The 25,285-nt window shown below is 43.5% G+C and overlaps 1 protein-coding gene across 1 annotated transcript in view; it reads right to left on the bottom strand.

Moving 5' to 3' along the window:
* The window catches only part of LOC126259281 (ADP,ATP carrier protein 2-like), a 39,846-nt gene extending 17,074 nt beyond the window's left edge, over positions 1-22,772 (bottom strand). Inside the window, exons 1-3 of the mRNA XM_049955928.1 lie at positions 22,531-22,772; positions 3,941-4,202; positions 516-750 (exon numbers count right to left, since the gene is read on the bottom strand). Of these exons, the coding sequence (XP_049811885.1) occupies positions 516-750; positions 3,941-4,202; positions 22,531-22,690 (657 nt within the window). The 5' untranslated portion in view covers positions 22,691-22,772. The remainder of the gene's footprint in view (positions 1-515; positions 751-3,940; positions 4,203-22,530) is intronic.
* Positions 22,773-25,285: the final 2,513 nt, after the last annotated feature.

Here is a 25,285-nt window from a genome sequence, read left to right as displayed (position 1 = left end):
AAAGGCTGAGCCGTCTCGTGTGCCATCATCTGCACTATGATAACAACTGACACCAATATTTCATTTGGCAGGCCGTTTGAATCTACGCGAGCAACGGCTTGTTTGCCTAACTTCGATGCTAATTAGCTGGTAAATGGCGCCACGTGTCACATTTGCTTCTGAACAATTATTTCTCAGCACAACCTACCCTTAAAACCCTTACAAGCTTTGCACACTGTTTCTGACCACCCTGCATATAATATACAAGACTTACAGTTGGAATTCAATAGTTCTTAAAATGCGTAGTATACTGCATTTGTTCCTAGTGCGTCGCAAGATACTACTAATCTATTGAAGATCTCCTGAAGCCTGTATCGAGAGCAAGACGTACTTGTACTCGAATGTATGACAAGAGTATCTCGAATGTTATCAAAACAAATCCCTAGCTGAAGAATAACGATAAGAGTAACGAACAAAAGAGCTGATGAAAAACAAAAGCCATGTTAGGCATAAAAGAAACAGTAGCGCTGAAGTACCTGCGCAATGGCCCACGAGATGAGGAAGGGTGTGTTCTTTGGGTTGGGCAGGTAGCCCTTGGCGGTGTCGAAGAAGCCGAAGTAGGAGGCGCGGTAGATGATGATACCCTGGACGGAGACTCCGAACCCTCTGTACAGGCCAGTCATACCGTCAGACTTGAAGATCTTGGCGATGCAGTTGCCCAGGCCGGTGAACTCGCGCTCATGGCCTCCTTTGCCGACGTCGGCCGCTAGCCTGCAATCACAACACAACGAAATATAGTTTCTTGCCAGAGACGGCTCAATAACACAATTCAGAGAGGTACTCGCTGGTTTTTATGATTGTACACCTATTGTGAGCTTGACAGTATCAGAGCATAGCAAAAATGAGAAAACGTTAGGATCATAGCCGGACTGAAATACGTTTAGACAGGGTTTGTGCTGGTACTGAGACTGTTTAGTTAGTTTTTTTAAAACGCAATGCAAGAAAATATAAATTGTTAGTCTGTTTGAAGTGCACTTTGAGAAAATACAAATTATTTGGTGGTTGGCTCTGAGCACTATGGGACTCAACTGCTGAGGTCATTAGTCCCCTAGAACTTAGAACTACTTAAACCTAACTAACCTAAGGACATCACAAACATCCATGCCCGAGGCAGGATTCGAACCTGCGACCGTAGCGGTCTTGCGGTTCCAGACTGCAGCGCCTTTAACCGCACGGCCCAAATTATTTGGTATATTGGTGTTGTGTAGTGTTACAACTCGGCATACCTCATAACAACTCGGCGTACCTCATATCGGTCTTCACTGTCTCGAATATAATCCTCAGTCTGTGTCTTTGGTTATAATTATTAACAAACTCAGGGGCTTGTTCTGACTTGGAAATACTGCTTAGAAATGAATGTAACCTTGGTTTGAAAATGGCTGTCTCTTGTCTGTTATCTTTTTAGTGCAGGAGTTCATTTGCAAAGAGAGCTTTAGAACCTTAGCGTGTGTTCATTTCAAATATTTTTTCTTTCATTTCTTGCAACTCTTCTTCTCCATTCTTTCTGGTCGAGGAAACATTTGGTTCATAGATTGTAATAATTAATACCTTCTTGACCTCGCCGTTGTTCTGTATCTGATTTGTTTCTCCTTTTATCCTACAATCTTACTGTACTACCTCGTCCAATCTAAGTTTCAGGTTCTAACATTTCTTTGTGATGTTAAGAATAGTTTGCATTACTTTTCATCGTCCCCCACAACTTAAACTGAGAATATTTTAATACTAATATCTTAATCGACAACAGAAATATACCAGCTGTCCTATGACAAAACCTGCGTGGAAATGGTACGGGCAAAGTAAAAATTACAGCTAATCCAGTTGTCCCATCCGAATAATTGAACCGGTACTTCACAGTACCTACAGCCATAATTGAACCATTAACGAAACAGAGACTCGTTGATTACTTCTTGGGGGTAAACGTTGCCACGAAGAATACTCTCCAAATCAAGTTACTTGCAATATCGTCAAAAAGCCCTCGTGCGTATCACGTCAGCGTCTACTGGATATACGATGGCATCACAGTCCCAATGATGAAGCTTATTATTGAATCACTACTGCCCGGTGTAACAGATAAATCTTCAACACTCCTTAGCCACAAGTGTTTTCCGTGAGGTCTGGAAACAAGAACTAGTTAAGTTACCCTCTGATTACCGACCTATCTGCATTATTCCTACACTGTCGAAGGCATTATCAGGCGTCTCCGGGGATTCGGTGTTAGATCCTATACTTTTTTCATTGTGTGTTCAGGATGTATCATCAATTTTATCCTACGGCGAATACCATGGCTTCGCTGATGGCCTCCAGTTGTATCTAAATACAAAACCAACAAATTTGCAAGAGCTATCGTGAATCTCAATACCGATCTTTGTGCAATATCCAGATGGGCGCTAGATACAGGAGTAAGGTTCAAGCCATCCAAAACCAAGCGGTACTGCTTGGTCATTATAGGTTCATTAGCCCGAAATATCGTCAATACCTAATATCTTTAACCATAAATGGGAGGAATATCAACACCTCTCCTTCAGCAAAGTGTGTAGGACTAATAATAGATGAAAATTTAAATTGGTCTGAGCACATAACTGCAGTATGCAAGAAAGTATCAGCATCTCTCCACCTCCTACAAAAATATAAAACGCTCTTCCCTCTTGACCAGAAAAAGAAATTTGTACAATCACTTATATTTCCAATTATTTATTACAGCGATGTTATCCTGGAAGGCATTTCCCAGGAAAGCTCACGGCACCTGAAACTGGTTATGAATGCCCGAGTTCATTATATCTCGTATGTTCGACTACTTGATCATGTTTCGCCATGATATGCACACTTATCCAGGCTGCATGCAGACAAGTGCAGACATTTCCGTACCCTTTGTCTTTCCTACTGTCTTATCACCGTACACTGTCACCTACATCTCTCCTCGACCTTAATGCTCTTGTCTCAATAACATGCCAGAAACACACGTTTCCATCAGAGCAAAATCCTTCAGCAACCCGGCTCTGGAATAACCTCCCGCATCATGTTAGACAACTGAATAACATGTCCAGTTTCAAAAGACAGTTAATGACATGTCTCCTAAAGCAACAATAATGATTACCATTGTTTCTGTGCGGACTCGTTATCCCTGCACATACATCTTTCCAACCAGATCTTCCTCATTTTCCAGTGTTCTTAGCTGGTGCAGTCTCCTTGAATTTCCTTTTATCAGAACTCCTTAGTACGACCAGTATTAACTTTATTAGTCCATAGTCAATATTATTTTCTCACATTATCACTACAGACAGTCATATCGTTTTAATACCATTTGTCATATTAGAATGATTATTTCTTAGTTAATTATGATGTAAAAAAAAGGTACTGTCTGTGTGAAACGCTGGTTGATGTGATAGATCAGATCAAGTGAAATAAATAATTTAATTTAATTAAATATAAAAGTATTTTGCTCTTTGTTTCAGATAGTTTAGATCGTGTTTTGGATTAATACAAATCGTTCGGCAGTAGCATTTTTCCCCTCTGTCCCCTACTTAGAATACTGTACACCTGTGTCGTGACTCCCTATCAAGCGTATTGGAGAATCAGTTTTCAGTATCATTGTCCTTCTGTCACTGAAAGCGTCTGGTAACCCGTAGTTCATGACTTCCAGTACAACTGTGTGGTTTGGATTCGTAACGACTGACAGTGGAGAGTAACGTCTGACTGTGTCGCTTGATTGTATAATACACGAAAGTCATTTATCTAGTTATTTTTGCAACAAAGCACAACATTATGAAGCTACTCATCCCCACCCCGTCCCTATCCCCTTTCCACTTGTCCATCAGTTCCTTCAGTTATTAGTTTTTTTGAACAATAAAAACGCGCCACAATTGAGAGGTATGATGTTCAGTGCTTTGGTATCAGAACGGACCTTGTCCTGGCGAAGTCTAGAGGATAGACGAAGCACAGTGAAGTGGCTCCGGCTGCACCACCAGACGCCAAGTTGCCCAAGAAGTAACGCCAGAATTGTGTGTTCTTGTCGACACCACCGAGGAAGATCTGCTTGTACTTGTCCTTGAAGGCGAAGTTCAGCGCTTGCGTGGGGAAGTATCGGATGACGTTGGCCATGTTACCGCGCCAGTATGCCAGCACGCCCTGCTCGCGCGGGATGCGCACGAAGCAATCGATGATACCTGAAAAGCAGACATATTAGACACTTACTGCATGCAAACGGAGTAAAGCGCAAGTTCCACAGTTGTGTCAATACAAATCGTAGTGAATTTTTAAGTGTTTCAGAGCACATGAAATGAGATTCACTGTGCAACTAATTCTTGTGTCTTACGAACATATACGTTTTACAAGCTTGTCTGCCTTCGAATGAAATTTGTGACGACTGATGTAGTTCGCACAACAGAGACCCAGTCACAGCTCGCTTTCGCGCAGCAGCTCGTACAATATCAGTCTATGATCACAATACTTTTCTTTGCCGTGAACTACGTGTACACGGCAAAAAAACGTGGTATGTGTCTTATACTAGTTTGTAGTAAGTGACATTGCCAAATAATAATATGTATTGCGTTAAGCACTATAAGGCTTATTTTTTCTGAAAATATTTTATGTGCTGTACAACACAATCACGTGAAGTGTTTTGAATTTGAAATATCAGTTTCTGCTGTGGAGTGTGATCGTTCCTGGCAGAGTACTACCGTTTGTAGAACGGTGACTTGAATTCCATATTCACGGTCAATGCTCTTCCGTCTGAACCGTACGACCACGCCTAGCGTTTCGAACTAAATCACCGAGTGAGGTGGCGCAGTGGTTAGCACACTGGACTCGCATCGGGAGGACGACGGTTCAAACCCGCGTCCGGCCATCCAGATTTAGGTTTTTCGTGATTTCCCTAAATCGCTCCAGGCAAATGCCGGGATGGTGCCTTTGGAAGTGCACGGCCGATTTCCTTCTCCATCCTTGACACATTCCGAGCTTGTGCTCCGTCTCTAATGACATCGATGTCGACGGGACGGTAACCCAATCTTCTTTCCTTCGAGCTAAAACAATAAGCCGCCAGTCGTAACTTCCAGATTCCTTCCCCTGGGGCGTCACTCCGGCAAGGTATGTAGAATTTCCCTTCTGAAGTTTTGGCCGCAAGGCGTGCTCAGATGGCTCAAATCTAAAAGCACTGCCGTCTAAGCGCAAAATTCATCCTTGCGTCCGAGCCCTACACAATTTTAATCAATTAAGAAAGAGTGTCAAATATTTACGAGGGCTATTCGGAAAGTAAGGTCCGATAGGTTGCGAAATGGAAACCACGGTAAAAATCAAAAATGTTTTATTTGCAACAGTTAGATACACCTTGCAGCTACTTATCTCCATAGTCGCCGATCCGACTTAGACGTGTATCGTAGCGTTGTACCACCTTTCCAATACCCTCGCTATAGAAGGCAGCCGCCAGTGCTTTCCGCCAATTCTCTACGCTGGCCTACGGCTCGTTGTCTTGTGCCAAAATCTTGTCTTCATAGCCAGCGGTTCGTGTGAGCAGAGATGAAACTCAGAGGGAGACAATTACGGGCTGTATTGTGGGTAACCAAACATTTCCAATTGAAACGATGCAGGAGCATCTTCATTGCCCCTGCAGAATGAGGCTGAGAATTGTCTTGAAGAATAAACAGCACGACAGTTATGTAATGTTAGCTGCATAGCTTCAGGCGAAATTTCTCACCAGGCCCTCGTACTTGGCGGCAGACACTATTTTCTAGACATCTTTACGCACTCACTGCGAGCTCAGAAATGAGAAGAGCGACGTGATGCTAACTGGGGTTATACTAGAGACACTACCCAACACATCTGTGCAAAGCTTTATCGGATTTTCATAGTCGTTTCCATTTCGCGACCGATCGGACCTTACTTTCCGAATAGCCCTCGTATTTATCAGAAAGGTAGCCAAATAAAACATGTACTGGCAGTATATGTAGATATGAATCACCTAAAGTGCTGGGTTAGACATACACAGTCTTATCAAACGAAGAGGTAAGTCAGAAGCCCTCCGAAACATCGATGTTTAAGGTAAAGACTAAACGGAAGCACCCTTGCTAGACCGTCTCGCATTTTTAGGTTTTACTCTAAATTCAGTCTGCCAAATGACGATTAGTTTGTATAAATGTTACAGTGGGCTCTTCTGCGTCCCTGTAATTGTTTGAATTTCGCCATCCATTTTATTTAGGATGGTGTTCCTTACACATGTAGCAATGCCTGCTGCCATTATGTCAGCTTTAAGGTTCTATATACGTTGCATTTTTTGTCTGTCCTTTACGTCCCCTGGGGAAGGAAGAAGTTGTTCTTTTGGACAACTATACTGATACATAGAGAGCTTTAAAAACTCCTGCTTATGAGAGTCATACCGAAGGCCTACTTTTGCAGTCGACACTGTCCACTACACGTACAGGACGTGGTTGGCGCTAGGCGTCCTGCGTACATAGAGATCTTCATCTGCGGTGTGTGACTGTTTGGGCCCTTTCATTTCACACAGCTTTGTGTCTACATAGGATGGAAGACGCCTGGCATCGGATTTTAAGAGGACCCCGATTGTGTCTTCGACGGTGGATTCGTTTCTTCTATGTATGACAATCACGTCTTTGTTGCTCTGTGGCTATTGCGCAAAGAAAAACTGTAACCTCGATTTACCATTGCTGTAACACTGAGGAATTGATCATAGTTATCAAATTATTCATCAATTCGTAACATTTCATTTTATCTGGATAAGAATGCGAGATGAAAGTCAAAGTTACAAAAACAGTGTTGCTTGTAAGTTCAGTGTTAGTGGTATTCTGTGGGATTGTCTCAAAGATTAAATATCTGTGAAATACGTCACGAATCAGTTGTCATTTGTATGGGTACATACAGTCAACTGTAGGAAGTACTGTTCAAGAGTTTGCGAATCTTAAGAGATCGGATTAAAAGAAGAAATCCAAAGAATTCAGACGCTTGATGCTTCATTTGTAGACGACCGTTTCCCCCGGTACAAACGTATTACAAAGACACCCAGCCATGTTACATAGACACCATATAAAGATACATTATGTTCTGTGCACAAAACGCTGTTAGGGAAGTCCAAAGAAACTACAAGTCTGGAGGATCGTAGAGGAAGGGCTGTATGAACACGGAAAAACCTGTACATTTTCCCCTCAATCCATTCGAGACTGGAGTAGATAAGGAGGGAGCAATAATGTTGCAAACCACCGTCGGTAGTGCACTTTACCATGACTTACGGATGTAACGTTAACGAAATTACAAGTAATGCCTTCCCTTTGTATCTTGCTCACAGTTGCCGAAACTCTACCATCAGTCGTCCTTGATGACCTGTAGGAACTTTTTTCGATTATTATTGCTTTGTATATTTTAATTATCTTCTTCTTCTTTCCTCAGTAAAATGTGAGAGTGGCCAAAGTGATGAAATTTACATCTTCAACGTTTTGTGGTCCTGTCCTCCTCAGTTGCGCGTAATACTACGGTATATTGATATGTTTCACTTATGGACCGTCTGACAGCAACTGAATAAAACACAATTTTAGTGCCATACGCGTTTCGCCTTTATTTTCTGCAAGGCAGAAAATAAAGGCGAAACGCGTATGGCACTAAAATTGTGTTTTATTCAGTTGCTGTCAGACGGACCATAAGTGAAACATATCAATATACCGTAGTGATGAAATTTGCTTGACTCCCGCGTAACGTGGTCACGTTTTCACTTTGGTTAGTTTGAAAGCATCCAGTCACTTGTGTGCAGGAAATAAATATTTTGTCGTATGCATGAATGTCTGCTGAGTTGTGGTGCATTCTGGGAGTTTTGTGACGTACATGTACACATCAAACATTTAGGAGAAGGAAACAGTAGTCGCATCACATGGCTCTTTAAGATGGCAGGCCAGGGGAGCAGTTGACCTCAATGAACGCTTGTTCTCCACGGCGCCTGCCGAAGGAGCCGTACAAAGCTTGGGAGTTATCTGCTACATAAAACTGCAGCTCCGAAACGTTCAAATAAAAAGGTAACTCGCCGAACAGCTCGCAACACATCAGTAGCAGAAAGAATGTTGCAAATGTTTTGCTATGCACTGCAATACCACTGTAATGTCTGTTAATTGCATTATTAATCAAGTTATGCGAAAAGGAGAATGAAGCCTCTTCCATACTTTCTGTGCTATTTTTGATTTGGATTGTTTTATGACACTGTGTTCACGTTGCACTACAGCTTTCCGTGAAAATAAACGCTGATATACAGAGATGGGAGTGATGGTGGTGGGGGTATGGGATAGGGGACAGCGGTTAACACTGCGCGACAAACGTGTTAGATGTGTCGCAAAGTATTAGGTAGTGGGATTGGGTATAGTGATTATATGCATTTCACGATCGGAATGTGTGGTGGAGAGAGAAACGCATAGGCGTGGGATGTGGGCCGAAGGGCCACTGACGTCATTATGGGACGCCTTGTGGCCGAAATAAAACAAGTCGCTCGGAAATAGACCGTCAGCAGGAACAAGAATCTCTGATAGAGTTCAGCTGAGGAGTCACTGAATTCCTACTCGGTTGAACCATGGAAGGTTTTTACATCATTCTACACTTGTCGAACGTTTGCAGCTGGGCAACGACGTAAGAGAGAAACATTCTCCAGCGTCATCAGTGATCCGACGGCTAGATCGTGAACGTTACTGACTCATCAGGAATAGAATCATACCATACTAATTTCTACACATTGATATACGGTGGAAAACAGTTCAGCTACAACAACGTAGCATTTAACTACACCAACAAATCTGTCAGGCCAGACATTCTTGTTTTACAACACACCCTTTTAAACTAGAGACACATGCCTAACTTAAGTACGAACACAGACGATAAATCTCGGTTATTTTTTCGTAAAGGCACTAGCCCCCACTTTAAATTAATTATTTCGTCCGCTAACGACATAAAGCTAGAACATCAGCGCCGAACTTGAACCACGCTCTATTCGATGTTTTATAGATGCACAAGTTAGTGTTTTTCTTGTGAAACTGATCTGATCATCTATAATTTATTATACACTATCGACAATAGATCTTCAGATTTAACCACTAGTGAATATAGTGTTACCAATCTTACACAAGGTCGCGACAACACTTCATGCAGACTCACAGTCATTAATCGCCATACTTTCATATCTGGCAACACATGATTGCTTTGAAAGAATTCAAATCTGCTGCCTAACAAGCTGTATGTTTGGTGGTCGTTAGCCTGTTGTATACCAAATTGTTGGCTGCTGGCTATCAGGATGATTAAACGACTAATTACAGAAGAATATACACACGCATTCATTGATCTCAAATGCCGGTTGCTGAATAAGAAACAATGTGAACGTTTAAGTTCTGAGCATGCCAGTTGATAGGCGGAAAACTAGAGAGCAACAGCTTTGTCACGAGATTTTGTGTAGAATAGCCAGTTAGATTTTTTTTTATGAAGGAACCACTCGTTTTTCAGAAAACTTGTTGTTACGTGTATACTGATTTCCACACACTGACAAAATATTTACTTGTGTTCTTAGTTTGTATTTTCAAGCGCTCTCCCGAAAAAGCCATGTTAATTCAGAGATACTGTTTATTGAAATAAGTACTAGCCACATATCATTCATCAGCGCGCCATGTAGGTCGAAACGATATTATATCTTCGTTATGTATCAGTCATATACATTGGTAAAAAAAACTACCTACTTCTGAGCTTGTTGCCTAAACTGTTTCTTACTGACACATTATGAATGTTGATCTGTGCTAGAAATGATATACGTAACTTTGTGAAGGGATGATCTAGTGTGTCGCATTTCATTAGTATATTCTTCTGAAAAAGCCCAAACTGATTCTTGTCCTTGGAGCTGAGCAGTACACTCGAGATGACCGCAGAGCACACTACAGTTCAACAAAAATGTAGTAGCTACAGTATAATCATGTAGTAATGTAAAGTAAGTGAACGCGACGGACATTACCGTGTGTATTTTTACTGTTTTAGAGATGAAACGCGATCCGGAACGGTACTCTGAAAAAAGTCATTGCGTCCCGATATGAAATGTATTGACTAGGGAATTATGCAGGTGTTTTGCTTGGAGGCGAGAGGTGACGTAGAAGCAAGCGAATGTTGGCAGCACTGTGCCTTGCAATTCAGGACGAGCGGGCGGAGGCCACAGTTGCAGAGCGGAAGCACGCCAAGTGGGGAACGTAGTTAACTGCGCATCAGTCCGCCGTGCTGCTGGCAGCTGTGCCAAGTCAACTCCATCCGCGGGTTAACAGCTCGTTGCACAGATCACATTCTGCATCCAATACAGAGTTCGCCTTTCTATTAGGGATCAGGGCAGCGCGCACTTATGGCTCGCTATCAGAATGGAACTCACTGAACGTTCCACCAGAAATTATTCTGGGAAAGAGTTAAAGCATTGGCGTTCATGCGCGATGTACATTATGTGATCAAAAGTATCCGGACACGTGGCTAAAAATGACCTACAAGTTCGTGGCGCCCTCCATCGGTAATGCTGAAATTCAATATGATATTGGCCCACCCTTAGCCTTGATGACAGCTTTCACTCTCGCAGGCATACATTCAATCAGGTGCTACAAGGTTTCTTGGGGAATGGCAACCCATTCTTCACGGAGTGCTGCACTGAGGAGAGGTATCGATGTCGATCGGTGAGGTCTGGCACGAAGTCGTCATTCGAAAACATCCCAAAGGTGTACTATAGGATTCAAGTCAGCGCTCTGTGCACGCCAGTCCATTACAGGGATGTTATTGTCGTGTAACCACTCCACCAGAGGCCTTTCATTATGAACAGGTGCTCGATCGTGTTGAAAGATGCAATCGCCATCCCCGAATTGCTCTTCAACAGTGGGAAACACGAAGGTCCTTAAAACATCTGTGTAGGCCTGTGCTGTGATAGTGCCACGCAAAACAACAAGGGGTGCAAGCCCCCTCCATGAAAAACAACAGCACACCATAACACCACCGCCTCCGAATTTTACTGTTGGTACTGTACACGCTGGTGGATGACGTTCACCGGGAATTCGCCATACCCACACCCTGCCATCGGATCGCCACATTGTGTATCGTAATTCGTCACTTCACACAACGTTTTTCCACTGTTCAGTCGTCCAATGTTTACGCTCCTTACATCAAGCGTGGCGTCGTTGGTATTTACCGGCGTGATGTGTGGCTTATGAGCCCCCATGAAATCGAAGTTTTCTCACCTCCCGCCTAATTGTCATAGTACTTGCAGTGGATCCTGATGCAGTTTGGAATTCCTGTGTGGTGGTCTGGGTAGATGTTTGCCACCATATTACCACCCTCTTCAACTATCGGCGGTCCCTGTCAGTCAACAGACGAGGTCGGCCTTTACGCTTTTGTGCTGTACGTGTCCCTTCACGTTTCCACTTCACTATCACATCGGAAACAGTGGACCTAGGGATGTTTAGGAGTGTGGAAATCTCGCATACAGACGTATGACACATGTGACACCCAATCACCTGACCACGTTCGAAGTTCGTGAGTTCCGCGGAGCGCCCCATTCTGCTCTCTTACGATGTCTAATGACTACTGAGGTTGCTGATGTGGAGTATCTGGCAGTAGGTGGCAGCACAATGCACCTAATACGAAAAACCAACAACCGAGTTGTTGGTCATAGGAGGGGAGGAAGGATGAAGGAACAATGAACACTGGCAGGACATAGCTTATCTACGCCCCGTGAAGCCATTGGGGGAAAAGAGTTCCATACGGAGCCATCTAATACAAAATGTAAATGTTGTAGGGCATTGTTGGCTGGGATATACCACGCGGAGGGTTCAGCCGCCGTTCGGAAAGGGTCCACGCACACTGACCCATTTCCTTGCGAATATTTGAGATTTGTGTCGCTTGTGTATTTTAAGAGTGTAGGCGAGTTTTATGGGTACATGTATAATGTAATGTTATGTTTGCATTGTATAATGATGGTGAGAGATGGGAGACGGTGAAATTCGTAGCCAGCACGTAGCCTACTCCGATCTAATTGAACCAAGCGGTGAGGTGTGGGGGTTGGGGGGGGGGGGCGGTTAACGTTCCCATCCGACGACTGATCAGGATCCACAAGTTCACCTGCCCCAGCTTCTTGAGACATTGCGGAGACGCCTGAAATTTAATCGAGGACATACTAGCAGACTTGCCCACCTCTATCCCCTTCCTAGACAAATAATTGTAGTAATAATTTTATCCACCCCCAGGATTCTGAATCCAGCGCTACCCCACTGACATGCGCCAGCGACCCCAGCTACGGAAGCGAGTTGCCTTGCAGTGTTAAGCAGTTTACATGCTGCACGCGCCACTCAGCTGCATTGTTGAAGAATAAGGTAGATATTGTTCATTATATCACCAGTCGTAGGTTTGGAATGATATTTAAACATGAGAGAAGTGGATTCCTCTCGGCCTTCGTGTCGAAAAAATCTGTGCTTAAGCAGTAAAAAAAAAACTCTTCGTAGTTTTCTCATACAGTAGTACGTCTTCATTAATGTGTTGCAGCATATACGCCACAAGCTACAGAATTGTTAACAAAACGCAACCTCGAAGCTGAGCTGGTTCTAGTGTATGGCGAGAAAGGGCTGTGTGCTAAATTGTATGGCCACCTATGGTTTTGCTGTCTCACATTGGCGCCAAAACTAAATATTAGTGGTATAAATACATATTGTAGAGCGCATCAACTATCTTAAACAGATCGTTCTCCTCTCTCCAGACTTCTCTCTCTCTCTCCTGAGAAATCGCGACCATCAAGAAAACGATCAGTTCCATCATTCTAATGAACTCTTATTCCTGTCACAAGAATCTGGACTCACATTCGGGACTACGACGGTTGAAACCTGCATCCAGCCATCCTGATTTAGGTTTCCGTGATTTCCGTAAATCGCTTCAGGTAAATGCAGGGAAGATTCCTTTGACAAAGGGTGTGTCCTATTTCCTTCCCCATCCTACCCTAATCTGAGCTTGTGCTACGTGTCTAATGACGTCGTCGTCGACCGGACGTTAAACACTACTCTCCTCCACCACCTCCTCTTATATCGGGATGTGAATGCAGAGGCGCCATCTTATTACAATACGTTAGTCATTTACTTCAGGTCGTGCCGTCTGCCATGAGGGGACGCCTGATCCGCAGCGAAACAAACGCTCCATGCATGTGTGAAAACCGCCAGAGAAGACTGTCATTATCTGCTCTGTGTGATAAATGAGTAACGCCCACAGTCGTAAGACAGAAGAGGCCTTTTATATGAAGCTTCACTGACATACACAGAAAAGCCAAGACATTATGACGAACTGTTTAATAGCATGCCGTTCCACTTTTCAAACACAGTACAACAGAGATTCTGCTTGGCATGGATTCCACAAGTCCTTTACAGGTTTCCCGAAGTATGTGGCAGCAGATGCCTACTTACACGTCAAGCGATTCCCGCAAATTACGGGATGGTGGTTTACGGGCACGCATCTGGCACCAGATGTGTGTTGCAGTGGGTACAGATCAGGCGCATTTGCTGGCCAAGACATCCGTGCGAGTTCACTATAATGCCCCATAAACTAGTAGCACGATTCTGACCTTGCAACACGAACAATCATCCTGATGGAAGATGTCATCAGCGTAGACGGAGACTTCAAACAAGAAGCAATGCAGGTGGTCCGCAATAATGTTCACGTAGTTCACAGCTGTGATGATGTCTTCGATTACTGCCACAGATTCCATGCAAGCCCAATCAATGCACCCCATAGCATAATTCCGTCTTCACTGGCCTGCATCTGTGGCGCAAAGCGTTTCGTGCAGCCATTCGTCTGGATCACGTCGTGTAAGAAACCGATCATCGACCTGACGTAACACGAAATGCGATTCATTCGATAGGCGACACGTTTCTGTTAATCCACTGTGAAAACTCTGTGATGCTGTGCTCCTGCAGTCATAATTGGCGATGTCGCTGGGTCAACGTAGGAACATGTAGGGGTCGTGTGATGTGGAGCTCCATGTTCAACAACGGCCTGTGAATGGTGTGCTCCGAAACAGTTGTGCTGGCACCAGCACTGCACTCTATCGTCAGATCTGCCACAAACAGCTGCCTATCCTGGTTTACACAGTGGGGGATTCTCCGAGTTCTACGATGAGATGTGGTCGCGTATTACCATACGCCCTACCCGTTCTTTCTCCTGCCTTAAACCACTTTCCATAGGTGCTCATGACAGTAGTACGCCTACAGGTGTTCAGCATCGCCGTTTCAGAGATTCTCGTTTCCAGCCGCAGCGGCACAACAATATACCCTTTGACAAAACAGCTTATAGCAGTGGATTTCCGCATTTTCGGCCCGTATCTTCGCAAAAACGCGTGGCCATTCGTCTCTCTTGTGCTTACATTCTTTTCTTACTGTGTCACGTGCCTTCAACACCCAGAGGAGGCATTCAATCTCGCAGTGAGCAGTGGTCATAATGTTTTGGCTCATCTGTGTACTTAGGTGATTGGCAGCCACCGGCATGTTGGTGTGAATGTCGATTGCAAACTTATCCAGGTCAGTTCGTTATCGGTCACTGAAGTGGAAACGAGACAAGAAGTTCAAATCCCAAAAATGATTAGACAGCTACACTTTTTATTGAAAATGTAGTTCCACTCTCACCTGTACTAAATAACTTCGCAGTGTGTAAATATGTTACCAACATTTTCACTTTGAGTGGGAGGAACACGCGACCAAGCAGCTTCTCAAACGTCAGGTTATGGTGGATGATAGGCCATGCCTCGGGTGATGTTTCGAGCGACGCCGCAGGACTGTTGGGAGAGCAAAGACTCTTTATTTACTGATAAACGTGTATATAATTCACTTTTGCGATGGAAGCAGATTTGGAGAATGTCTCTTGTAGAGAATCTGCTGGCTTGTGTAAGTGCACATTCGAATTTGTGCATGAGCCAACCGCAGTGCTGTCTTGGGGAGATAGCTTTAGTGTCACACCGATTCGCTTCAACGACTGTCTTAATCGAAGCTCTCCGCGCAAAATGGGCTCCCGTTCCCTGGATATTGTTATCCGTTTGACTGCTGTTATACCTGCGAGAATGTAATAAGAACAGCGAGGCTCTGAATATCATTAGAGACAATAGGGTTAGATAATTTCAGTAGCGGTATGGAGCTGTGTATAGTAAAGAGACGAGAGGCGCTCCGCATTGTTATCTGCAACATTTGATACAAGGTAAAGTCTGTGACTTCTGTCAGCTGTTTACGGTCTTTTATGTACTGTTGTTCTCATCTGAATTAATTTTTATTTGATATACGGTATAACTTACCTTCTCTTTTCGTGTACATTCCTTTAAGATTTTTTCATGTCTCGTGATGATGGCATTACCTCACTCTTGAATCGTTCAACACGTGCCCCGTGACGACTGTTAATATTAATCTTTCCTAGAGGCTACTAAACTCGCCCACGGCAGTTGTCTGTACACAGCAGAAACTGCATTCATCGCAAAGACTTCAGTATGTTATAGTCCATTGTGTTATTTAACGGTATCACTCCAGTCGGAAGTCCCATGATGAGCTACCCAAGCTTAGTGTTGCCACGACATGCACTACTGGTCTAAATGGCCTTCATACACGACACACAATTATTCCTAGAACCTAGGCCCTGTTAAGATCAGTAGTATAACGCCCCTCTGGTCACAAGTTTGATTCTCATTTTGCGCCTTCCAGTTGACATTTTTCAGTGGAACTGTGTGCCGTCGCAGGGAGAGTATCTTCTCAACGTTTACTCTTTCGTTAGCCTGCCAAGGCGACAAAGCACTCACCAGTAGGTTATGCGTGGGACGAGCAGGGATGACCTTCGTCAAGACTGCATCCAGAAATCCAGTCGCCGCGGGTAACATGCAGTGAAGCGTTTACATAGTGTGAAACTAAAATCGTGTTCATGAATCTTCGCAGTTGTGCTCGCTATAGTGTTGAACCGATTCCGACGACTCTACTAACTGTTATTTATCCTATGTTTCTAAGGTCAGAACCCAGCAAAATGGGCAGTGCTATAGTAAAGGTAAATAGGGATATCTCTGCTCCCGGTCTCCACGAACGACCAATCAACGAGGGGCATACTCAGTTGGAGATTTATAAGAATAATATCACAAAAAAAAACAAAAAACAAAAAAAAACAAAAAAAGCGATAGTTTAGTTTAATTTCAAGGTAACGCTTTTAAGCAAGAGAAAAACGTGATAATGTACTAACTTCCGTACTTAGTTAAATTGATTTTATACCTGCTGCTAACAGACTGAGGCGCAATTAATTGACAGGGAGACGTTAGCGTACATTAATACTCTCGAACGGTGTCGGTCCGTAAAATCAAAGTGATCGGAAAACATAGGTCACAATAATAATGACTGTGAAGGGAAAAGAAAGAGCTTGACATAAATTGTCTGACAATTTCTTCATTGCTCTTGTATGTGATCCTTAACTCCATCATGTATAGAAACTAGAAGAGCGTCAAAACCAGTGGAAAATAACCATTTCTCTTGAGATCTATATTCAAGGAGGACTGACTGATTTTCAGATCATTGCGTTGTTATCCTACATGATTTTGGGAGCAAAGATATGCTGCATAGCTTTTAAATTTTCCAACCCAATTGACAAAATCGCTAACGAATATTTCAAAATGTAAAACCATTTAATGTTGTTGCGAGTCCCCCCTGTCAAATATTCACTGAAAATATCATGCACAAAGTGAACACTCAGTAGTCACGAAGTGAACACCCAGTAGTAGAAATCGCCCCTTCGAAACGTTCTTATTCAAATCGGATAACGAATTAAGGACGAACAAAACATTTCTCATTTAAGAGTGTGGTCTGATAGGTCTGGTAAATTTCCATGTAATATGGAACATTTTTGTTGTGCCTTCGTGGTTGGTAAGCCTGATTATCCCAAGAAGCGAATGAAGAATTTCAACAATATACAGTGTACACTTCATTGTTGACAGCTGTCTGAATTGGTCAGTCTGCCGACTATGATCTAAAATGGAGAAAACCGAGTTTCGTGCTGTTATTAAACATTTTCATTTGAGGGCGGGACTCCCGCACAAATCAAAACAGTATTAGATGAAATCCATGAGGACTCTACGTCATGATTGGAGACCTTTTGCTTTTGAATTAATGAATTTCAGCGTGGTCGGACAAGCACCGAATACGAAGTGCGCTCTGACTGTGCAACTGAGATCACAACAAAGGAGACCATTGACAAAATCCATGATATGGTAATGTAGGACTGCCGAATAACAGTTCGTGAGAGTGCTGGGACTGTAGGCATCTCAGCTGAGCGAGTGCATAACATCCTGCATGGAGAATTAGCTATGAAAAACTGTGTGGGATGTGGGTGCCACGATTGCTCACAGTGGACCAAAAGCGGATCCAGCACATTTCAAGACAATGCCTGGCGATTTGTGACTGTTGATGAAACCTGGATCCATCATTACCCACCAGAGTCAAAACGGCACTCAAAACAATGGATAAAGCGTGGTGAAAGTGCACCATTTTGTCAGCTAGCTATATGGTGACCCTGTTTTCTGGGGTTCCCCAGGAATAATGCTCATAGATTGCTTGGAAAAAGGCAGACCCATAACTGGACACTATTGTTCTTCATTGTTGGATCGTTTGAAACTTGCATTGGTTGAAAAAGGACAAAAATTAGCACGAAAAAAGTGTTCTTTCACCAGGATAATGCACCATCTCACACATCGGCGATAACAGTAGCGAAAGTGCATGACTTGTGCTTTTAATTAGTTCCTCATCCTACCTATTCAGCAGACGTAGCCTCAAGTAACATCTTCCTGCTCCCTAACTTGAAACTTTGTCTTGCTGAGAAGAAATTTTCGTTAAATGAGGAAGTGATAGTTGCGGTTAGCGAGTATTTTGCAGAGCTTAACAAAACATATTTTTCAGTTGGGATTAAAAAGGGGGAGGATAGCTGGACCAAGTGTACATTGGAGTGACAAAAGTCATGGGATACCTCTTAATATAGTGTAGGACCTCCTTTTGTCCAGCGTAATGCATAAACTCGACGTGGCATGGACTCAAGTCGCTGGAAGTCCCCTGCAGAAATATTGAGCCATGCTGCCTCCATAGCTGCCATAATTGAGGGAAGTATTGCCGGTGCAGGAGGTTGCGCACGAAGTAACCTCTCGATTATGTCTCATAAATGTTCGATGGGATTCATTTCGGGTGATCTGCCTAGCCAAATCAATCGCTCGAATTGTTTAAAATATTCTTCAAACCAATCACGAACAATTGTGGCCTGGTGACATGATATCGTTGCTTGGGAACCTGAAATCCACGAATGGCTGTCAGTGGTCTCCAAGTAGCCAAACATAGCCATTTCCGGCCAATGATCGGTTCAGTTGGACCAGAGGACCCAGTCCATTCATGTAAACACAGCCCACATTATTACGGAGCCACCACCAGCTTGTGCAGTGCCTCGTTGACAACTTGGCTCCATGGCTCCGTGGGGTCTACGCCACACTCGAGTCCTACCGTCAGCTCTTACCAACTTAAATCGGGACTCACCTGACCAGGCGATAGTTTTCGAGTCGTGTAGAGTCCAGCCGATAGACGAGCCCAGAAGAGGCGATGTCGTGCCGTTAGCAAAGGCACTCGCGACGCTCGTCTTCTGCCATAGTCCATTAACGCCAAATTTCGCCGCACTGTCCCAACCGGTTCGTTCGTCGTGCCCTCCACATTGATTTCTGCTGTTGTTTCACGCAGTGTTACTTGTCTGTTAGCACTGACAATTTTACGCAAACGCCGCTACCGTCGATCATTAAGCGAAACCCGTCGGCCACTGCGTTGCTCTTGGTGAGAGGTAATACCTCAAATTTAGTATACTCGGAACACTCATGACACTGTGGATCTCGGAATATTGAATTCCTTAACGATTTCCGAAATGGAATGTCTCATGGGTCTAGCTCCAAGCACCATTCCGTGTTCAAAGTCTGTTAATACCCTACGTGCGGCTGTACTCACGTCGCTAACCTTTTCCCATGAATCGCCTGAGTAAAAGTGACAGATCAGCCAATGTACTGCCCTTTTATACCTTGCGTACGCGATACTACCGCCATCTGTGTATTTGCATATCGCTATCCCATGACCTGTCACCTCAGGTTATAGGTCAGGAGAACCAATCACATTCACATTATGCGATCTATATGCGTTATACATATCCATTTTTCATATTTTCATGAAAGCCGAGATGGTGACCTAGTTTCAGCTCGCACTTTCGTTGACTTCTAAGGTTTTGGCTATGCTGAAAACTCTCTGTAGTACCGTATCCTCTCTGATAGGGACGAACAGGTTTACAACTGATCGATTAGTTTACTGGCCACTATTTTTGTTCTGCTGGAAAGGCAGATGTTCATACGAAGAGGGCCGGAAAGGTCAGGGGTGACGAAGCAGGTGGCCTGCCGCCGCTCGCCGGCCGTTCAATATCGGGGAGGCGAGTCCAAGCGAGGGACCGGCCGGGGGAGCCGCCGCGGTAGCTCTGCAGTGCTCTGCAACAGGAGAAGCCGCACCACGAAACATAACATGTACACGACCTAGGCTGCACTAACAGCATTGGACGGTGAACTTGTGGAATTACAACCGCCAAAATGGCAGTCAAGTGTGGACGTCGTGATTATTTTTTCTTTCCCAAAAATTATTTGCTTCGATCCGTGTGTGTTGGTTTTGTTAAATAGATTTCTATATTGGGGAACACCATTAAAAACTACCAAACCGACTTTAGAAACAAAAAAGATATTCGATAAGGACAGAAGCTGAAGCAATGAATTAAAATTTGTGCCACAGCCAGGCCTTGAACCTGGATGTCCTGCTTGCTAGGCAGATGTGCTACCCACTAGTTGATTGCTTCAGTTTCTGTCCATATCGAGGGTAAAGTTGAGACTCTTATGTGTCCAGGAAAATGTAATTCCTTCAAACCAATAGATCACCTATGTCTAAGGTACAGGCAGGATTTCCCATTATATTCAGCGCTGAGGTGCTATTCCAACGTTGGAGAACCTAGGCCATACTGACGATATAAGCAGGAGAAAATGGGCTGAGCGTATAACTTGAAGGCAGTGGATTAGGTTAGTCCAGGTATAATGCTAAAAAAGGTGTAGTGGTTAGCACATCTGCCTAGTAAGTAGGAGACCTGGGTTCAATTCCTAGCCGTGCCACAAATTTAAATTCATTGCTTCACCTTCTATCCTTATCGAAGATAAAGTTAGGATTCATATGTCTCCAGGAAAATATAATTCCATTTTGTCAAATAAAGATGTTAGCTGAGAAAATGGGAAACTTAGCACCATGTTAATTGCCCTATGTTCACAGAACACTACCTAAACTTAGTGATAAAGGCAGTGACTAAGAGCTGACATAATGTCTCGTAGGGAAAACCACAATGAAATTATTATAGGCCCTGCAAATGGAATTAAAAATTCCTATGGGAAAGGACGCTTCATATAGATAAGCCTGAAGCGCTGAAAGATGTTGAGTAGAATCACTTGTTTGGCAATTGATAATGTATTGTTAAAAGGCTGTGAAAGGAAATTATTTGGGAAACTGCATCGCCTGCTACAAAGATGTGTCGTTAAGAACAGAGATCGTCCTAGGTGGAGATATACTTTCTCAAGTCTCACGCACAGAACAGATTCTCTCTAGGAGAGATGCAAATGCAGCTCATTGAAGTCAAGCGCGTTGAGAATGAAGCACGAGCCTAATGTTTCAGCTTAAGAGAAAAAAGCTGATCTGCGTTTAACGATCAGCCACAAGATGAAATATAATAACTGAAGAAATCTCTTAAGTTGGGTATTATCTGAACGTTACTCTACAAGCTTGTTATTAACTATCAGAGAAGATAAAGTGTATAACAGTTTTTAATTTGTCGCACGTATGAGAAACTACGTGAAAACATCCATAATTTGAGGATAGCAGTGCATGTAATGTAACATTTTTATAACTTTCAGACTGTACGGTCAGTTCACTCTTTCGTTATAATAGTATGGCAGTCAGTTTGTCTTTCACTGTGTTGTGGGACAGAAATCGTAAGAGGCGAATCATATCTAGGCTACACTGACAGCAAAAGAAACCAGTTGCTGACGTGTAATGCACTTTCCTAGAGCTCCGAGTATTTACAGGAAATAAACGAGACGGATAAAGCAGGTAAGACATGTACTGGGAGAGCAGTTATAGAAACAATACGGAGGACTCAGACCTTACTAATAAGAACTCGGAATTTACCGCACTGGGCGTTTCCTCTCAAGTTCCTAGGATTTGGCTTTCGTATTCTCAGCTTTTACCATAGTACCTATGGAAGTTGGTTCCTCCGACTGTAAGTCAAGCATGTTGAAGAAGACTTTTCAACATCTGAAGTCAGTGGAACGAACTGTGTCGTTACGTTGAGAAAAAAATCCATCTGTATTCCCAATCGATTGAAACTGAGAGTAGTGCACAAAATCTTTCTGCAGTTAGTCTGCTTTTACCGTCGCTGTTCTATTGTTGGCAAGGAGTGAGCGGCTCATATTGTCATAGACCACACTGAGAACAGGCTGTGGAATTGTTCAAAGATGTAGTATAGAAGAAACGGGAAGTGGAAGCAAAAGGTCATTAGAGACGGAGCACAAGTTCGCATTTTTATTACTTTTTTTTAAAGATTGGAAGTAAATTGGGTGCGCCGTTTCAAAAGAATCATCTTGGCCTTTGTCTGGAACGATTTAGGGAAATCACGGAAATTCGGATGGTAAGGTGCAGGTTTGAACTGAAGTCCTCCCGAATGCGAGTCAAGTGTGCTAACCACTGCGCTCAGTGATACTTGTGGAGATATTAATGTTATGCTCACAGAGGGATCGAAGTCAAAGAATCTGCAAAGACGTGTGAACAGTTATCGGTAGGATACTGCTGTTCGTCGGTCCACTGGAAAGGTGACAGTCACAAGATCATTCCCAAGAACGGATGCTGGCAATGTTCAGAAGATAAAATTAACTGAATCGATGATAAAGTAAATTTTCATCCTGGTTTTAGATTTAATTCCTTCAGGAGAAAACGCACGTGGTTGAAAAACTGGTCGGGTCGTGTGTGGCCTCTGAATCGATCGTTCATATTGGGTCCTGTAGATTCTTACCAGATCTGGCGCTAGTAGTTTCTCAAAGTCACCGGGAAAGGCATACATGTTGAAAAACTGGTCGGGTCGTGTGTGGTCTCTGAATCGATCGTTCATATTGGGTCCTGTAGATTCTTACCAGATCTGGCGCTAGTAGTTTCTCAAAGTCACCGGGAAAGGCATACATGATGTATTTACTTAACTGTACACATAATCCGCATGTGCACTCTTGTCGTATTTGAGATATTTGTATCGGTGCACTACTCTGTACTGGCTGAGAACTGGGGTACAGTCTGTTAATCAGATGTGTTATCTTTGTTCCGAAAGATGTTTATCGAAACGACAGTGGTACTTAGTTCGCTTTCTGTAACTCACCCTTGTAGCGCTTCTCCTCCGAGATCTGCTTGGAGATGTGCTGCACCTGCAGCAGCAGCTTGACGCGCTCGATGGGCGCGACCGCCGTCTTGGAGATGGCGGCAGCCACGCCACCGGCGATGAAGTCCTTAGCGAAGGCTACGGGATCTGCGAGCGACATGTTTGCTGCTGGCTACTGCGCTGTTGTGTCGGAGTGCTGTGCTGCTGTGGCTGCGGCCGGGCTTGGACTGGGACCGCGCTGCGGGGGCGCCTGCCCGGGACGTCTCCTCCCCCCCCCCCCTCCCTCCTCCCGTCGCTGGCAGCCAGCGTCGGCGTCGGCGCAACCGCGCCAGATGCCGCCCTTGTGACCGTTTCCCTTCTTCGATCCAAAGCCGCGGACGCAGTTGCCGTCCACCCATTACTCTGTTCGCGATTACATTCAAAAACTACCACATCCGATTATTGCGAAGGCAGTTCGGAAAGGAATTCACATTTACTTCTTACGAAAACACCTATCTACCGACTGTTACTTTATACATGTTATAAATAATTGAAGGTACTTATTGTAGTGGTGGTTGACCTTCTGTGAACCCTGGTCGCTGGCGTCAGTGACGTTAACCGTGACTCGACGGAGTCTTGAAGTTTTTCCTCATTTGCGAAACGCTGTGACTCATACTAATTTTTCATATTAGGGGAAAGTTGTTGGCCGTTAATAATCACGTAAGGGATGTACGGAGGATGGCCATACAACTTCCACGTGAAACTTAACCAGATTCGTACTGACCTAACATACACATTGATGCACATTATATGTCGCTATGCTACGTCTTTCCCGAATAGTACACAAATTGAAGTTAGTTCCAGAACTGATCCGATACTATCGTTCATACCTGACTCAGTTCTAACCTCTCTTATTTATAGTGTTAAACTTTAATTATATTTTTGTGACGGTATGTGGACGAGCCACAAAACCACGCCGGAAATGAACATGCCATGTCGTTTGTTTTCGGTTGATCTTCGTAGAGTTTTGACCGTTTTGGTGTACGCCGCTGCACTGTTCGTTGTGACTCGTTCCATAAACTGAACCAGTAGTCCGCCTTTTCTGTCACGTTGGACAGTGGCTGTTAACTTCTGTGAGGACAACGTACTTTATTTTAGAGGTTTTCTGTAATGGAACAAACTCATCTCACAGACTGCTTTTGTGTGTGTGTGTGTGTGTGTGTGTGTGTGTGTGTGTTGCTGTTCACATAATGAGCCAATGCGATCGAGAAAAACATTATTTCGGTTTGCTTACAATAGCACAAGCATCAGCAGCGAAACTATTCTGTGTGTCTTGCAATCGTCACAAGTAAGCTGGCCACTCAGCGACCACAAAACTTCCAGTAACCAGATCAGGCAGTTACTTCGTTGCGCAGACCTCTTCAAAAGGATGAGGAAAACGATCATATAATTTCGTAGAAACGAATTGTCGATTTTCGTTCATTTTTTGCAGATAGTTCATCGGTGACAAGATGCTAGGGAGTACTTGACTGGTTTTGCAAATCACTCCATCCTCCGAAAACAAACGATACCATTCTCTCACAACATTGTCGCTCGTAACTTTCATTCCATATTAAACGGAGGATAGCTGCGGGGTTTTTGTAGTTTGGCCACAGAAAATAAATAATTTTGCGCATTTCACAGACGGAGGAATTCCAGTAACTATTCAAGACGTTTGTCTCGCTCAGTGCAACGTCACAGTGATGCTCCCGCTCGGGCTACCAGATGCGTACTGACCTAACCTACACAATGGGGCACAGTAGACGTCGCTATGCATCGTCATTTCTGTGCAGTACGCAAGTGGAATTCACTTCCAGAATTGATCCCGTACTTTGGACCATATCTAACTCAATTCTGACGTCGCTTATTTAAGGTGCTGAACTTGGTTTATGATGTTAAAATTTAATTGTAATTTTTCAATAGACTTCTCGTTATCTCGTCTTTCTACTCATGCTCCTTGCCTTTTCTGTCTACTACACATTTTATAAACAATCTTGTTTCTTTAATCGGTGTAATCATAATTATGAGTTACTTGCGTTTCCTGACAGATGAGTCTCTTTTCTGTAGGAATCATCCACATAAGGTTTCAACAACCGCCGTTAGTGTGCAAATGAATTTACTCTAGTCGTTCAGAAAATACAGAAGGCTTCCGATACGGACAGATTGATGCCGTGTTTTTCTATCTTATGGTATCTCTTCGATGCGCTTCTACACTCGTCAAATACTGAACGAGATTCGTAACTTCGGAATATGGAAATATGTGTGCGATTTGGTTGAAGACCTCCCAGTGAACAGAATGTAGTACTTAAAAGCAGACAGAAACGAAAATAACATCCGGTGTTAGTCGAGCGATGTGCATAAACGATCTAGCAGAAGACGTTTGTAAATCTCGGTGGTTGTCCACAAACGATGTATTTCTGTCACGGTACCAAGTCTTTAGAAAATTGTTACGGTATGCAGAGAAACTTACCTGAAATAAATGAAACGTAATACACGTAAGTAGGTGAGAAAAAAACACGTAATTTGTCTATACAGTACGCTTTTAGTCACTTAATTTAATCACAACTGGCAATAATCAATCAGTATCTGACCAGAACTATCAGTTAAGGCAGATGACAGCATGCGATTTATAGAAAGACTCCTGAAGAAATGTAATTCACCGATATATGAAACTGCTTGCAAAACCACAATCAACCAATTTTTGGGTATTGTTAGACAGTTGAGGAGTAGAAATAGA

This window comes from Schistocerca nitens, chromosome 5, assembly GCF_023898315.1.
Source record: "Schistocerca nitens isolate TAMUIC-IGC-003100 chromosome 5, iqSchNite1.1, whole genome shotgun sequence".
Taxonomy (NCBI): domain Eukaryota; kingdom Metazoa; phylum Arthropoda; class Insecta; order Orthoptera; family Acrididae; genus Schistocerca; species Schistocerca nitens.
This window is presented reverse-complemented; position numbering and strand designations above follow the sequence as displayed.